This window comes from Bidens hawaiensis, unplaced genomic scaffold, assembly GCF_021521415.1.
Source record: "Bidens hawaiensis isolate Kalapana, Puna unplaced genomic scaffold, B.hawaiensis_p1.1 tig00040808_1, whole genome shotgun sequence".
NCBI lineage: Eukaryota > Viridiplantae > Streptophyta > Magnoliopsida > Asterales > Asteraceae > Bidens > Bidens hawaiensis.
Window position 1 is genome coordinate 14,976 of NW_027497224.1, and position 15,881 is coordinate 30,856.

Below are 15,881 nucleotides of genomic sequence, written 5' to 3' on the forward strand. Positions count from 1 at the left end.
CCATTTGCATTGATCAGCCTTGTCTCAACTACGCAATTTATTCCTCCCCTGCGCTACCTACGGTCATCAATATCTCTCCTGCGCTACCTGCAGCTTTATTAATCACATCACATTTTGCCCCTACGCTACCCAGGTCATCAATACCAATCCGAATTCATTATGGTGAGAACAAGAAAAAAATATTATGGTGAAGAAGTCTCTCAATCTTCTTCCAATGTTGGTCTCTCAAACCTTGCAATGGGTTTCTTCGTCCAATAACCTACCTATTACAACTTCTTTTTAGGTCGCATATAAGATTATGTGTTTGACAGAATCACTATATTTTATCTCACATTTTTAATTACATAATACATTTTATACATTTATCATTAATTTTCTCTTTTTTTCACTTTCAACCCTTTCAATAGACATTAACAATCATAATAAAGGACACTCCACCACCCACTAAAACTAAATATTAATCTTCCAGTTACCAACAAATTACGTAACACTTTTAACACTTTTAACACTTTTTAACGGCTAATTTTGCTTCATAATTAATAATAATGACCACCGGTCAACTAATATTCATCTTCCTCACCATCACCTCATCACTTATTTTAACCACCACCTCCTTCCGGCCACTTTCCGGCAACCACCACTGCAACCGTCGGACACTCCCGCCACAAAAACATCTCCGATCAGACCAATTCACCGTACTGATCAACGGCTACTCGGAATCTCGCATTCCGATCTTACACACGATCACCGGAATCTATTCAAGCTCTCCATCTGTAGCTGCGGTGGTTGTGCTATGGGGAAACCCTAAGACACCGGTGAAAACACTACTAGAGCTTTCGCATAACCTCTCGGCTTCGTCTCCTGGCGATGCGCCGATCTCGGTTATCCGACAACCGTCGTCTAGTCTTAACGATCGGTTTTTACCCCGTCCGTGGATCTCGACTCGCGCGGTCCTGATCTGCGATGACGATGTTGAGATCGATCGGAAATCGAATGAATTCGCGTTTAATATTTGGAGGTATTGGAGAATATATTATTAGAGTTTGAGGATTATATTGTCGGTGTGATTAGAAGATAGCATTCCTTTATTTTTTTTAAAGGCGGTTTATTATTATTAAAACACCCCTGACAAGACGAAATAAAAAAGTTACAAGTACAATAACAGATTCCTACACCACTCGGTCATATTAATGAATCTCTTTGAAGTGTAAATGTACGCACAAATGATATGTACTCGTTTGGGGCATCAATGCGACTCAATAGATTATGCACATTACCTTTTTTCCGACCTTTAGCTTTTTATCTATTTTGTCTGCTGTGTTTTTATATATAGCTGATTAATAATGCATAACACCTCACAGGATTTTCATTATTCTACAGGAATAATCCAGAACAACCGGTAGGATTATTCGCTAGATCTCACGAATTTGACCTAACCAACCGCGCGTGGATCTACACCGTCCATCCAGATCGTTACTCGATCCTACTCACCAAATTTATGTTAATGAAAACAGAGTATTTGTACCGGTACAGTTGTGAAGGAGGCAAATCAATGGCGCAAGCGAGATTAATCGTGGATGAAATGAGGAATTGTGAAGACATATTGATGAATTTTGTAGTGGCAAATACGACGGGTGTGGGGTCGGTTTTGGTCGGAGCTAAACGGGTGAGGGATTGGGGTGACGCGAGGAATGAAGGTGGAAGGGGATTGATGGCGACGGAGGAGGTCGCGGTGGGTTTGAGTAGTAAGAAGAAGGATCATAGAAAGAGGAGAGGGGATTGTATAACAGAGTTTCATAGGGTATTAGGGAAGATGCCATTGAGGTATAGTTATGGAAAGATGGTTGACTCCATTAGTGAACAAGGGCTTTGTGAGAAAGGTGGGAAATTGGTGTTTTGTGATCAACAATTTTCAAATAAAATTAATAATTTTTTTTAAAAATATTTTTGTAAATGTTTATGTGTTTTTCAGCATAAAGGTATAATGATCTTTTCTTTGAATTCAATGAATACAACATGTCAACCTCTATATAGTTGAGGTCACAATAATAAAGGCAGAATGATGGACAACATGTCACACTAGCATGCTAACAATTCTCAAATAGGCTACAACAATTATTATCTACTGAATCAGTTCGTAGACCGAGTTCACTTACAGCACTCGCGTACCATTCTGGGATACTGACTTCTCTTCCAGAAGATGCATGAATCTTTCCGTCAGCTGTGTCCTGTAAAATACGAGCTGCGACCTGAAAATATAAGAAAAAAGTATCAAAGAATAAATGAAGTTGAAACTTTATTTATCCAGAATCCAGAAATGGTAATAAAAGATAATAATGAAGAAACTGAAAATACCTGACCACCGCCGAGCCCGCCATCATAGTTCGGTTTTAAACTAGTTGCTCTTTCAAGGTACGGTCCCCAATGACCCGCGAACAGATCTCTCTTTTTCATCTCTACACCACCTTGATAATACTAACAAGAAAAAGTTTGTTAGAATCGAGCCTGTTGACCCTTTAGTCCATTACCCAACCCGCCTGAACTGCCCATCTAATCAAACATTTACCTCAAGCATATTTCTCAAAAATGGTTCTTCATTGAAATAATCTCTGCGAACAAATACAACGGGTAACTTGTATGCCAAGGCTTCACTAACAGTTCCATATCCAATTTTTCCTAAAATATTATACATTTAACTAAAATCTATCAAATTAAAAAGTATAGAAATTCCATCACTAACCTATCATGCAATCAGATGCTGCCATGACATCAGGGGTATACGCGTCCTTTTGCAGCTTTATGAAATTAGGAGGAAGCTCCTGTTCAAATGACCCACAAACCTAAAAAGATATAAATTAGAAGTTTTTCTGATGTACAATAATACTTTTTGATGGCAAGTTATTTAGCGGGTCAAAATAAGTTCAGGTTAAAACAGGCCGGATGAGGTTGGGTTGGGATGATCCACATACCACGCATAGCCAACCGGGAGGCAGATATTCCTCTTTTAACTTCCAACCTGCTGGCTGCAAATTTTCATAAACGTTACATTATTATTTATAAAGATAAATAACAAATCAATCTATAATAATTAACGTATTTGTCCACCAAAATTTAGTATAACAAGCTTCACATTCTCACTAATCCCCATTTCACTCCTCACCTACAAAAAAAAAGTGTACATTATTAAAATACCGAATCAAAATAATTTTGGGAAAAAAATTTAATTTTATGTTACAAAGTACAAACCTCCTGGCGTGATTTGTGCAGCCTCCTTACAACCAAAGGCACATCAATAACGTCTTTAAAAGCAGGCACTGCATGTGATATTTTTCAAGGAAGTATATTAATAAAAAACTTGAGGATATTCAAGCATATGTAAATAAAGAAAATGTAGGACAATTACTTGGGCAGTATCCAGGTAGACGAATTAAAAGTTCACAATGTGAATAGTCCTCAGCTATCTGTTTTAATTATCAAAACAAATTAAATTCTATTATTCCCAAAATCAACCAAGTAAGTTTAAACACAAAAAAAATTTACTAAAAAACCTGAAAATATAACTTATTTATTGTATAACCAAGAAAAGGAAAATATATATGAAATAACACAGCAAAAACAGTACCTGACTAATTATGGACTTGTAATGATGTCCAGCAGCCATAACATATTCTGCATAAATGAAGTCCCAACTGCAATAACGATATAATAGAACAATAACAGGAGCAATGGTATAGGTAAGTTCTAAATTAAAAGTTACTTTTTTGACCATCGATACACATCACTTGAGATTAGTAAACTTGATTTTGTTCCCACTAGTTTCATACATTTGGTTATTACAAAATGGCATTTTAGACATTCACAGTTACCTAAAATTCCCTACACAAACCGAACGTATACCAGCATCAGCTGCTGCACGACATACAACCGCAACAACATCTGTTACCTATTACACAAAAAAATTTCCACACGTGAATCTTAACTGGTTAAGAAATTTAAATAAGTATTTAAACATATTATTCGTTACCACTAAGTCTGCCTTGATGGATTTTAGCCACTCAACTTCTGTAGCCAATATAGAAGCACGATGCACAACCGTCTCAGAATACTGTATCAACCAAAAAGATATACCAAAATTAAAATAATACAAGGATAATAATAATAATAATAATAATAATAACCAAGTTTCTTGGCACACCTTTTCCAACGAAGCGAGCCGATCCACCGTTAAAGCATCTGCTTGAACAGCACCACAGTCCAACACTAGCTATTACAAGACGTAAAGAAATCAAGAACAATCAAAAGATCTAAATTTATAACTAATAATAAAATCATTTCATATCAAATAGTTTGGTAGTAAGTTCCATATCAACCTTGCGAAGAAAAAGCCGTGGCGATTGTATTTCGGTAGTGAAGACAAAGTCCGGTGCACCGGTGACCACATGAACATCATGACCAGCAAGAATGAGGTGCCGAACAACCTACACAGGTGATGATCTAAACAAATAGGTAAAATGACCAAAATACCCCTGACTTAACGATAAACAAGTTAGCAAATTGGACGAAATTGACCGAACCTTAGGGATGATGATGGCAGTTTAGTCTAGAAATGAATTGTAAAGTTATGTATGATATATGGTTTGAGTTGGCAATGTAAGATCATAAGAAAGAATTAAACCCTAATTACCTCAACGACACGTGTGGCATGACCGAATCCATGGCCGCTAACATAATAGGCGAACACAAGATGAGGATTTCGGGAAGCTGATCCATCTTCAATCGTCATATCTGAGCAATGTGAGTTGAAGTTGAAGGTATTGATTAAAGTATTGATGATTTGATCTGAGCAAATATGGAGTTTCTGAAGGAGTGTGAGATACAAAACTGATTTGGTGGTTCGTCAAATCTGTTATTTTCATTTTTGTTTTCCTTCTGGTTTGATTAAATTTTCTATTTTAATCGGACTTTTTCTTTTTTCGGTTTTCGTTCAATAGTTTTTGTTTTCACTCGCCCCAGCTAACCCTGTTAACTCTAGTCGTTAAACTCATCGGTGTGGCCCTGGAGTGGGGCAATATTGTTCTTAATTGGTTGTGTAATCGTTTGCTGTGTTTATCTACCATATGTGTCATGATCGAAGCCACCATAGATGAATTGTAATCCTCGTTTGTTTGTGTAGGGTTTGTGGAAGTTGAAGAAAAGAACGGCGAAAATGTAAATGTGGTTTGGGAATTAAGGTTGGGTTTATTTGAGGAGAAAACAGACACATTTTACCCTCACGTGAGGGACACGCTGATGGGTTTAACGACCAGAGTTAACGGTGTTAGTTTGGTTGGGTTTAATTACAAGTGAAAACAAAATTATTGGAGAAAACCGCAAATTTGAAAGTATTGACTAACACCACATATTTGGTCAACCCACAATGACGAAATCACAGTTTTGTTTATTGTAGGAAGTTATGCACTACAAGTTAGAAAAGTTAGAGATGAACCGGATTCATACTAAAGAGGCTTTAGCTTTGGAGAAATGTTTCGGTTGCTAATTGGTTGTGTGCTTTGAGTGACTCAGGGTGGAAACGACTGACCATGTGTTTACAAGTTGCTATGTGTCTTCTTCGCTTGTATGGAGAGTATTACACATTGGTGTAAAGTTCCTCTTATCCTTGTTTTTTAGGTGAGAGATCTTTAAGGTCTTGCCAATTCGATGAGTTTGGGAATATAGAAAAAGCGGCTTTCTATGGGATAATTATTGTTGCTTGTTGGAGAATTTGGAAGACGAGAAATGATAAGAGTTTTGGGGGGTAAAGATGTGAAGATGAAAAGATCATAGGCAATATAAAGTCATTATGATTTCTTTAGTTTAAACATAGGTTAAAGAAAAAGTCGATAGAATGGTCAAATTAATGTAGTTTCTTGTTTATGTAGTTTTACAATTTGCATTATGTTATGAATATCAAAGTGACATCTTTCCATTACCTGGATTTGATTGCACCTTTAGAAGGTATAGATACTACCCAAACGAATAACCGACCCATAAACACACCCTACTGGTTACTGTCGAGTGAAATATTCCCTTAAAAACAAATGATGCATTTATAATGTGACCAATATGAAATATAAGTAGTGCATCCAGCTTGTAAATATTAAAGACCTAATGTGTAACATTCTTTGGAAGATTACGAATGACGTTACTCTTCATGCCTATTTTGGATCGCATCACCTCGATCCCTGACCTATTCATCTGCTTCATCACCTTCATCCTCACCATGTTCTCCTTCGACTGCACTGTTGTCAAACCCATGCTCCTATACCTGCACTCACACACATACCTTCACTGTTACAACATACTTCAAACCAAAAACAGAATTCATCTTTCGTTAACAGTTTATACGAAAAAAAGTGGCATACTGAGCAATGTTTACCTAGCAGCTAACAAAGTGGTGTCGACAACGCTATTTGCAGACGGACGTGGTCTCTGACGATAATAACGCAAATATTCCCGAGAACCAATGGCTTTTGTAGATATTCCATCATCGGTTAATCTGGTAATAATAAGTTCAGACCCACCACTTCCAAGCTCTATGCTGTCACTGCTGACATCAGCAGTAACGAGCTGCGTCCCATTTCCATCAACATAACTAAAATTACAAGAAAAAATTAAGTCAATAATCACAAAATTACATTAATTGAATTGCAAGATAATAAAATGAGAAATTTTATAACATATAGTTTAATAGTTTAATACCTGCTGCTATAATCATAAAATTCATCTAGTTCACCTTCTTCTTCTCCATCATTATCACCATAGTGCACTCTGCAATGACCTTTTGCCGCCATGTGTTTCCTAACCGCTTCTAAACTATTGAAAGGTTGGCTATTGTTGCAATATAAACACATGTAATCGCGTTTTACCTTAAGTCCAAGATAAGTAAAAAAGCCACCAGCATCTTTCAAATACTCAACATCAGGTATAAACAAACCATGACTTTTGTGCAAATGAATCATGCAGCTTTCAATAGTTTTATGTTCTCTGTCGCACATAAAACAACAAGTTGGATCCATCTCATCTTCATCCTCATCCGTATCCACATCAGAGGATGATCCATCCATCTCCATATGATTCAAAGACGATAAGTCAACATCTTGGTCAACCTCCTCCCATTCATCACTTCCATCACTTTCTTCGTCTTCATGTTGGTGAAGCTTAGATGCAAGTGGCTTTATTATTGCAGTGTTCTCATTTTAATCATTACTCTCATAGGCCAATGTAGTATGAGCCTTAGATTTTAGATGCTGAGCATGTGCATTTGAACTTCTGTATCCTTTGCCACATATGCGACATGTATACAGCATAGGTGGCTTGTTCAGCTTATTTTTCTCTTCGGTGAGTGTGGATTGCCTGGCTAAGAAGAGTGCTTCTGTAACTCCTGGAACACCTGCAATCTGATATTTCAAAAATCAACATTAGTAACATTAATAATTATACTGGTCAAATGAGAATATCCAGGGCTGTAGATGAACCGAAGGCGTTCGCCAGGAAGTTTATTTATGTTTGTTCGTTTAACCAATAAATGAACATGAACAAGGAGTTTCGTTTCATTAACTAAATGAACGAACACGAACAAAGGCCACACTCATTCAATTTTGTTTGTGAATGTTCAATTAGTTGTTTGTTTATGTTATCATAAACAAAATTACTAACTATAAAACAAAAATATATGTGAATATCATGTGATCAATTTATACGTAAATTAACTTGGTAGTCGGACCGACCGTTGACACTGGCCATTCTCGGCTAGCCAAAACAAATAATACATTGTTTGTGTTCATTTGTGATCGTTCGTTTGTGTACGTGAACCACTCAAGAACAAGTCCATATCCTTAATGGACGAACACGAACAAGAAATTCCGTTTGTTGCGTGAACAAGGCCTTGTTCGGTTTGGTTAACATAGATGATGAAATTAATTAAAACAGCAAGAAAGTTATGAATTAAAGATCACTACTGACAGGTTTAATAAAAACTAGGATTTAGGACGGGACCGTTTAGTCGAACAAAAAAACACAAGTAAAACTATAAATTCGTTGCAAGTCGACGCGAAAGCAGTTTGTATCAAGTTACAACATCGAAACTAAAATCAAAAGAAACAAAACCCGTCAATACCAAAATACAACAAATTATATCATATGTAGAACCAAAAAAACTTGCAAGTTACAGTTGTAAACTAACACAAATTCGATTAGTATCAGCGGTACCAACAGAAATTCATAAACATAAATTAGTAAGCCAAAAATATATTTTAAGACGATGTATTAAATGTTGAAACACGGATATAAAACCATGCGACGAGTGGATATTTTCAAATGATGAAAAATGTTTTGATAATTGTAAAGCCGATACTTGCCAAAATTTGGTTGCCCAAATTTGGTGTGTGGCACCCAACCAGATACTTGCACAAAATTACTAAGCAAAGTTTGAGAAAATCATTTAAACAACCGACAAATAAAACATGTAAAGCCGATACTTACCCAAAATTAATGTTTAAAAATATAGTTTATTAAATATTTTAATTAGTTTAAACAAAAAATAAAATAAAAAGAAATAAAAACCATCATTTGTATATGTGGAATTAGGGATTTAGTGGTTTTAATAAATAAAATATAAAAATATTGAATAGTAATTTTGCGAGGAGGATCGAATCTCCTTTTTAATATATATATATATTAATAGAGAGATCAAAATCGTTCACCAGTTACAAACCAATTGAGAAACTATTAACTCGAGACTAATTACCAATTTAGGAAACAGAAATTAAGCTGAAAACCTAATTAAACTAATGGTTGTTAGTACCTTGCGTTTGAGGTTGTAGCGATGCCATTCAGACATGTAATGGATCTTCTGAGTGTTTTCGTCGATGAATTCTGTGTTGCAGCCATTGCATCTTAACCCTAACATATTATCACAGACAGAGAACAGAAGAAGAGGTTTCTTATATTGAAATGAAACTTGAAAGAAAAAGAAAATTCATTCTCATTTGTTAGGATTATTATAATAATAATAATAATTAGAAAGAAAAATAAGTATTTCATTCAAGAACGAAGAAAAATATGTCACACTCTTTTAAAACCATCTTTTGAAAAAATGATGCGGGATTAGATTGGGATGGTCGGTGTATAGTAGACCCATTCGCTATCGGTGGTTAGAGTTTGAGTACGAGCCACACATTATTCATCAAACTTTCATTATCAACCACACACGTGTTTTGTTTTAGATAAAAACTAAATACATTTTTTTGTCCATATGCCTTCATTTTTTCTTTCTATACATTAACAACGCAGAGAATGATTTGAATTCCTTTAAAAATATTTTTTATTTACTCAGATCTTTTTATTAAAATGTTTAATCTTTTTAAAATTAGGAGATGTAAATAAAATATATGTGATTGCTAGTTATTATTTTATAATTATCCTTTTTAGTTTAACATCAAACTAACAATTATTGAAATGAACTCTTTTCTTTGAGATTCTGGCTGATAACTAGCTTAAATAACTAAAATAAGTCGGTAATCTACTCTATTTAATGCAAATAGCTGAATGAGAACATGATTAGATATTGAAATGAACTCTTTTCTTTGAGATTCTGATAGATACATCTTGTAACATTGCTTTGTTTATTTACTAAAATAAGTTAATATAGATGATTAAACTTATTATTAAGTAAATAAATAACCTAATAATTCCGCTTTCTGACCATTTTCCGATGAATTCAACTCTCAAAGCGAATTAAAACACTGAATACAACTATAGTACATTTGTATGATATATTATATACCATACAAAGATTGTTTATCGCTCCAATATACAAGTATACAAATAATCACATTTATACAACTAATACATCAGTCGCATATACAGACACTGTAATTACTTAGTTTTCTGAATTTCTTGTCTTTCTATATAAGCAGATGGAAACCACCCAATCTTTCCATTGCATTCACCTTCAGACCATCCATTAGGAGACACCTATCACACACAAATCCAAATATAATATTCTTACTGTTATTTAACACGTATTTATTAAAGATGAATAATAAGATGTCTATCGGTCAACCCGACCACCTCTTTTTGGCCCATATTAAATATGACCCGTTTTGACCCATTACCTGACGAACTATAACATAATCATCAACACTTAAGCTCAGCTCACCATCTGCTTGAGCATCAAATGGATGAATCACCTAATAACACACAAAAAAAAACTAAACTGAATTACAACAAAGCAGCTGAATTCACTATAAACAATTATAAGTAGTTAAATACTACTCTGCTTTACCTTTCCAATAAAATAGTCATAATCTTTATTTTCATTGTGTACACCGACTTCGCCAGATGTAACAATAATATCTTTCTTGGTAGCAGTTTGAGACGATTCTTGCATTTGCATTGCCAAAATCATCTAACACCAATAAGAAAATGTTAGCGAAATCTGTTATAGTTTATAAAGCATCCGATTCGAGCTAACAATGTATAGATTTGGTACATAATGCTGACCTCAGCGTGTAACTCCTCTAGAATAGACAAAACATCACGGTGATAAGACCGTTCGGCATCCACCTACAAATTTGAACAAACTTTTAAACATTTAACCGTCCACATACTACTATTTTATCGTAAGCAAATATGAGTGAAAAGTTACTATCATAAGAAGCTTCTGGAAAGTTATTTGTTGCTGTTGTTCCTCTACTGATAACATAGCAGATATTGCTTCTTTCTGAAGCGTGACCATTGAAGATCTGAGCTCACTTAACCGCGCTTCCATGTTTTTAAGTTTTAGCACGCTCTCAGGAGTCGGATCTTTGACCTTCGTTTGGCGCCTACTTCCATTTGCTAACCAAAAAGTTTATCTCAATTAAACACACACTGACACACAGCTTACATATACACACATACAGCAGGAACTAAAGCATACCTGAGTCTCAACTTCTTGGCGGAGTCTATCACAGCTGCGTGCAAGGTGGCGAGCATCTTCCAATGAAGCGGACTTTATTGATGCTTTTAGTGGCTCGGATACCTAAAATAAGGTTAGTAAGCATTTAAATAAAGATAACAAGCTAAACAAATTAGCTCATTATAACAAGACACGTATAAAGGAACAAATAAAGCTACCTAATGGTTAAGTGTCTCAAGCATAGTTTCCCTTTTATCTTCAATAGAATTACGTGAAGTGCCGAGTTCTAAAGCAGCTTTTACAAGCGGAAAACCAGTGCTAGCATTTTCAGTCCCGTATTTGCAACAATCATCGGCAAACCTTTTATCTAAAACATGCCAAAGAAAACTATTTATATTTCATTTCTAAGAAATGAAATAGCCAATGAAATCCTGAAAAGCATACCTATTTGTTTTTGCTTTTTGCCTATTGACATAAACCCTTCAACCGCACGAACAATGTCCTTTTGGAAATGCTGACATGGAAAGAAATAGATCGGTTCTTGATTGTTACACCGTAAGTAAAGAATTAAACAAACATACCTTGGTTGCCCTTGTAGAATTATAAAGATCTTGAAGTTTCTGATGAGATTGAAGTTCATGTTCATCGAATATTTCAGCATCTTTACTAATTCGGCTTAATACAGCCTGCATAAAAGAATAGTTCCACTAATCACAATTTTAAATATAGTTCGTATTGTTAGGATCGAGTTGCAAACACACACAAACAAACTGCAGAAAAATAAGAACACGAGGATTTACGTGGTTAACCATAATATATTATTGCTGCTCACTTCTCCGGTGATCAGAAATTACAAGTACAAGATATGTTTAAATAGAGACTAAACTAGGGTTACACGAACAAAAATATAAACGTGCTTTAATAAAGAGATATAAGGCCCGAGCTCAACTTGTTTTGACTTACGAGATCTCGGGCTTGAACTCGGCTCGTGAGTTGTCTTTCCAAGCTCGGGCCCGGCTTGTTTATTAATCCAAATACCCAATAAAACATGTCTTCAAGTAACCGAGACCCAAGCCAGGGGTGTAAATGAGCCGAGCCGAGCCCGAACTGTTTTGACTTACGATATCTCGAGCTCGGCTCGTGAGTTTTCTTTTCAAGCTTGGGCTCGACTTGTTTATTACCTATTAATTAATGTATACATGTTTTTAACTACTTTTATATCTTTTAAAAAAATTAATATATAAATAAAATATAAAAAACCCTTTAACGAGCCTAAGCTCAGCTTGAGCTCGTCTAGTACCTTAAACAAGCTAAAGCTCGCCTCTAGCTTGGTTGTGCAATTTAAAATAAATATCAGTCTAAAAGAGGAAAAACTTAAAAAAAATAAAAAAAGACTCGAGCTCGAGCTCAATAACTAAACAAGCTTTTCATCTATCCAAGCTCAAGTAGCTTGCGAGCAACTCGGCTCGTTGATGACAGTAACAAGAACAAGTAGACAATATTTAATTTCACATAGAGTTGAGTTGACCTAAATTCCAATTGATAGTTCAGTTGTTGACTAAAAGTCAACCAGTTTGTTTCTTCAAATTTCAAAACAAAAGATGTAACCTTTCACAAATTGAACATAAAGTAAATACTTTTTAATCACCAGTTAAATATAAATCGGACGTGATTGATTAATATAAAAATTTAGTAACTTAGGGTTTAGTAATAATACTATATATACCATACCTGCTGCTGTTTGGCGACTTGTTCTCTGAGTTTGCTCGCTTGCCTTCGTATAGCTTCCATTTTATTATTATTATTATTATTTAACCCAGAATCGAAGTTATTTTTGATTTTGAAATTGGGAAATGAAAGGAACTGTTATTAACGCGTAGAGAATGAAGGTATTGGAGTGGCGGAAAAAGGTACGAATAGTGACGCGTATAGACAGAAAGTTCGTCAAACATCTCACAAAGTTTATAACTGTTTACGCGCGCCTCTTTTTTATTTTTATTATTATTATTTACCTCTGTTGTAGTTTTCGATTCTTCCCTTTTTGTTTATTGCCATAGGTTGCTGTTTATAGCAAACTAGTTTGAGTCACATGTGTTATACGAGGAGTAGATGAACATTTTAAAATTTGAGCAATAATAAAAATACAATCGATAACACAATTATCATATATTGTTAATAAAATTATAATTTATATTAAAATTATAGGAATTACTAAATAAACATTACGCAAATATTTACTAATAAGAAAAAATTACTTGTACAATACGTTTGCGGTTGTGTTGGTCAATATATCTAGTTTATCAATAATCAAAATTATATCAATGCCTGCCTGTAAATCTTGACAAAGCGATATAGATGTTCGTGTGAAAACACCGGTTCTTTCAAGTACAAGGCAACCATATATAATAAAACAATATTATGTATTAAATCTTAATCTTAAATATATATAAACGAAATCTTCTTAAATTCTCTCAAACCGTCATATTGCTTTATTTGTAAATGAAGGTTTATCATGCATTTAAACTAAATTTACGGATATGGGTCTCACCAAACCCAAATAGCCTTTTAAACGGGTTATAACATCTCATTATATTAAAAATTAAAATAATCAAATATTTCATATGAAAATCATATAAAATAGGGATATACTAAAAATTAGTATCCGGTTTTTTTTAAAGATACTATTTATATTTAAGAAACAATTTTATAGTAAAAAACCGGGTCACAGGTCTCAACAAACTCATATAGCTTTTTTAAACCGGGTTATAACATCTCATTTATTTGTGATACCCTTTCATCATCAAATCTTAAGTATATTATAACTTCCTTACAATAAATAAATTAAAATCTAAAAAATATATTAATATTATAAATGAGTAATATAAAACAAGCCTATATTACAGGGAATAAAACCTAGTTATATATATATATATATATATATATGATAGCTAAGAAAAGAAGAACATGATTCTAGCCTTTCAAAACATTCCAAAATAATAAATTTAAATGGTTAGTATGTCGATAAACAAATTTATGATATTGTAGTCAATGTATATAACAAAAATTTTTAAAGAAGAAAGTATTTTAATTGACTTTTATTTTATATACCTGAAAATACTAAAAAAATAATAATAAAGTAATGTTCCAACCACTTCAATCTCATTTGGCATGTTCTTTTTCTATAGCTAAATTGCTTCATTTTATTACTTAAGGATAAACATGACGTTAAAATATAAAAAGAAAAAAAAAAGAAATAAATAAACATTAACACACTTGTTTTATATATAAATAAGAATAAGGCTATTTTGGGTTGGGTAATGACCCACAAGAGATCCAAATAACAAAATGGGTTTAAAAATGCGAGGATTATTGAGAGAGTGACAAGTGACACATAGTAGTATTCTTTTATTGGAGTAGTAGATAATCTATAAACTATAGACTTGCACACGAGTCTGATGATCTGTGAGCCACTTAAAATTGGCTTGTTAAAAACTTGGACCGAGCTGAACTTGAACGAGCTCACAACTTGTTTATTTGTTGAGCTTGAGCCTATTTGTTTATATATTTATTTTTTTAATAAATAATCAGTCATCAATATATTTTTTTATAATTGTTGTTATAAAATTGTAATAAAAAAATATATAATATATATATGGGATATTGGTTTTTAATTACAAAACCACCATTTATAATATGTTAAGATTACAAAATAAATCCGAGCCATCGGATGTATATATGTAGCACTTCGACATTCCAAGTGCTAAACTTGTTCACCTGCAAAATGTAAATAAAATACGTCAGCAACGAATGCTAGTTAACACGCTGACGCAAAATAACTTATTTTACTTTATTACCCCTCGAGACTACGCCTGCCTCGGCCTATCGTGGCTTAGGAATAACAAAGTCATAAACAACACATTATAAACTTGAGCCTCTACTCTAGGTCACCTCAGCAAACACCGTAGCGTTCGACTTAGTTAAGTACCCGTAAATATACACAACGGGCGTACTCCCTGCAGGAGAGCGTCCTACGACCAAGGGTGGTGCGATGTGCCCATTTATCGCGTAGTATCACCTATGTAAGGATCCAGACACACGTATAGCACAGCCTGAGGGATAGGTTCATACTCTTATTTATAACGGTTTTTGGAACACGTAGTTCCTTGTAAACAATTTCATATAACATGTTTGACTTATTTTAAAATAAGTTATAAAAGTTTGGGGGCGTATTCACCTTATTGCTTTGGGATCGGCTTCACTCACCGTACGAGGGTCTTTCCCTTTTTATCTCGTACCTATAGTACGAGTATAAATATTTGTTAGTCAGATACACGATCCGGCTTAAGACCTTTAGTCTTATTTTATATCTCAATCTCGATGAACCTTTAGTTCGGTTTCTTTTACTTGAAAACCTTTAGTTTAAAAGTAAATTATAAACCTTTAGTTTATATTTGAAACCCGACGTTTCTTCTTCTCTAAGAAACGTAATCATTTTATTTTATTATTTAAGAATACTCATTATTCATTAAATAATATTTTCATAACAAAGAGCATACATATATACTTACACACATATATACGTATCAATTCAATATCTTATCTTTCTTTTATTTCTTTGTTATGTTTTCTTTTCTTTTATCGAGGTATCGAGTATAACCTTGACTCAAGACTTAAGCCTTTAATATAATATTATATTATATTAAATTTGTTGTTACGCCTAACCTTATTGGCGTATTGGAAACCCTACGAAATCGAGCAGCACTCCAACGCCGCTTCACTTTTCTCGACACTCCAAACGATGACCACAAATCTTCAAAATTTGATGGCACGCCTTTCGAGAACAAATATCATCTTGGTCTTATCGAGGAAACGTCAACACGGAAATCGAGGAATCGGGGCACGCTTATCGAGGAAACAAGGCACGAACTTCGAGGTATGATAA

The 15,881-nt window shown here is 34.1% G+C and overlaps 2 protein-coding genes and 2 pseudogenes across 4 annotated transcripts; 1 reads left to right on the forward strand and 3 right to left on the reverse strand.

Annotated features, from left to right (window-relative positions):
• Positions 1-512: 512 nt before the first annotated feature.
• On the forward strand, positions 513-1,939 carry LOC143592456 (glycosyltransferase family protein 64 C3 pseudogene; annotated as a pseudogene). The gene is made up of 2 exons (XR_013145932.1): positions 513-1,018; positions 1,381-1,939. The product of XR_013145932.1 is annotated as a glycosyltransferase family protein 64 C3 pseudogene (transcript).
• Positions 1,940-2,087: 148 nt separating this feature from the next.
• Positions 2,088-4,892, reverse strand: LOC143592458 (L-arabinokinase-like). The gene is made up of 14 exons (XM_077072370.1): positions 4,685-4,892; positions 4,371-4,478; positions 4,196-4,264; positions 4,025-4,105; positions 3,867-3,943; positions 3,623-3,689; positions 3,404-3,461; positions 3,247-3,314; positions 3,094-3,160; positions 2,970-3,019; positions 2,741-2,840; positions 2,567-2,676; positions 2,356-2,475; positions 2,088-2,249 (listed from the first exon to the last, which is right to left on the reverse strand). The coding sequence occupies exons 1-14, from the start codon at positions 4,781-4,783 to the stop codon at positions 2,088-2,090; spliced, it is 1,236 nt and encodes a 411-aa protein (XP_076928485.1). The 5' UTR covers positions 4,784-4,892.
• Positions 4,893-6,144: 1,252 nt separating this feature from the next.
• LOC143592451 (cytoplasmic 60S subunit biogenesis factor REI1 homolog 2-like) lies at positions 6,145-8,958 on the reverse strand. The gene is made up of 4 exons (XM_077072366.1): positions 8,843-8,958; positions 6,739-7,436; positions 6,416-6,631; positions 6,145-6,304 (listed from the first exon to the last, which is right to left on the reverse strand). Exons 2-4 carry the CDS (start codon positions 7,107-7,109, stop codon positions 6,145-6,147), a joined length of 747 nt encoding a protein of 248 aa, XP_076928481.1. The 5' UTR covers positions 7,110-7,436; positions 8,843-8,958.
• Positions 8,959-9,720: 762 nt separating this feature from the next.
• Positions 9,721-12,869, reverse strand: LOC143592452 (SH3 domain-containing protein 1-like; annotated as a pseudogene). Its single transcript, XR_013145930.1, has 10 exons — positions 12,671-12,869; positions 11,521-11,625; positions 11,384-11,453; positions 11,158-11,306; positions 10,957-11,062; positions 10,688-10,878; positions 10,543-10,605; positions 10,325-10,447; positions 10,155-10,229; positions 9,721-10,014 (listed from the first exon to the last, which is right to left on the reverse strand). The product of XR_013145930.1 is annotated as an SH3 domain-containing protein 1-like (transcript).
• Between the last annotated feature and the right edge of the window lie 3,012 nt (positions 12,870-15,881).

Excerpts from the sequence above, each read along its gene's own strand:
- LOC143592458 (XM_077072370.1), bottom strand. The coding sequence starts at position 4,783 with ATGACGATTGAAGATGGATCAGCTTCCCGAAATCCTCATCTTGTGTTC. Across the intron at positions 4,479-4,684 it reads ATGCCACACGTGTCGTTGAG|GTTGTTCGGCACCTCATTCT; the intron begins GTAATTAGGGTT and ends TCACCTGTGTAG. Across the intron at positions 4,106-4,195 it reads GGCTCGCTTCGTTGGAAAAG|TATTCTGAGACGGTTGTGCA; the intron begins GTGTGCCAAGAA and ends TGGTTGATACAG.
- LOC143592451 (XM_077072366.1), bottom strand. The coding sequence starts at position 7,109 with ATGGAGATGGATGGATCATCCTCTGATGTGGATACGGATGAGGATGAA. Across the intron at positions 6,632-6,738 it reads TTTTATGATTATAGCAGCAG|TTATGTTGATGGAAATGGGA; the intron begins GTATTAAACTAT and ends TTGTAATTTTAG. Across the intron at positions 6,305-6,415 it reads ACCACTTTGTTAGCTGCTAG|GTATAGGAGCATGGGTTTGA; the intron begins GTAAACATTGCT and ends GTGTGAGTGCAG.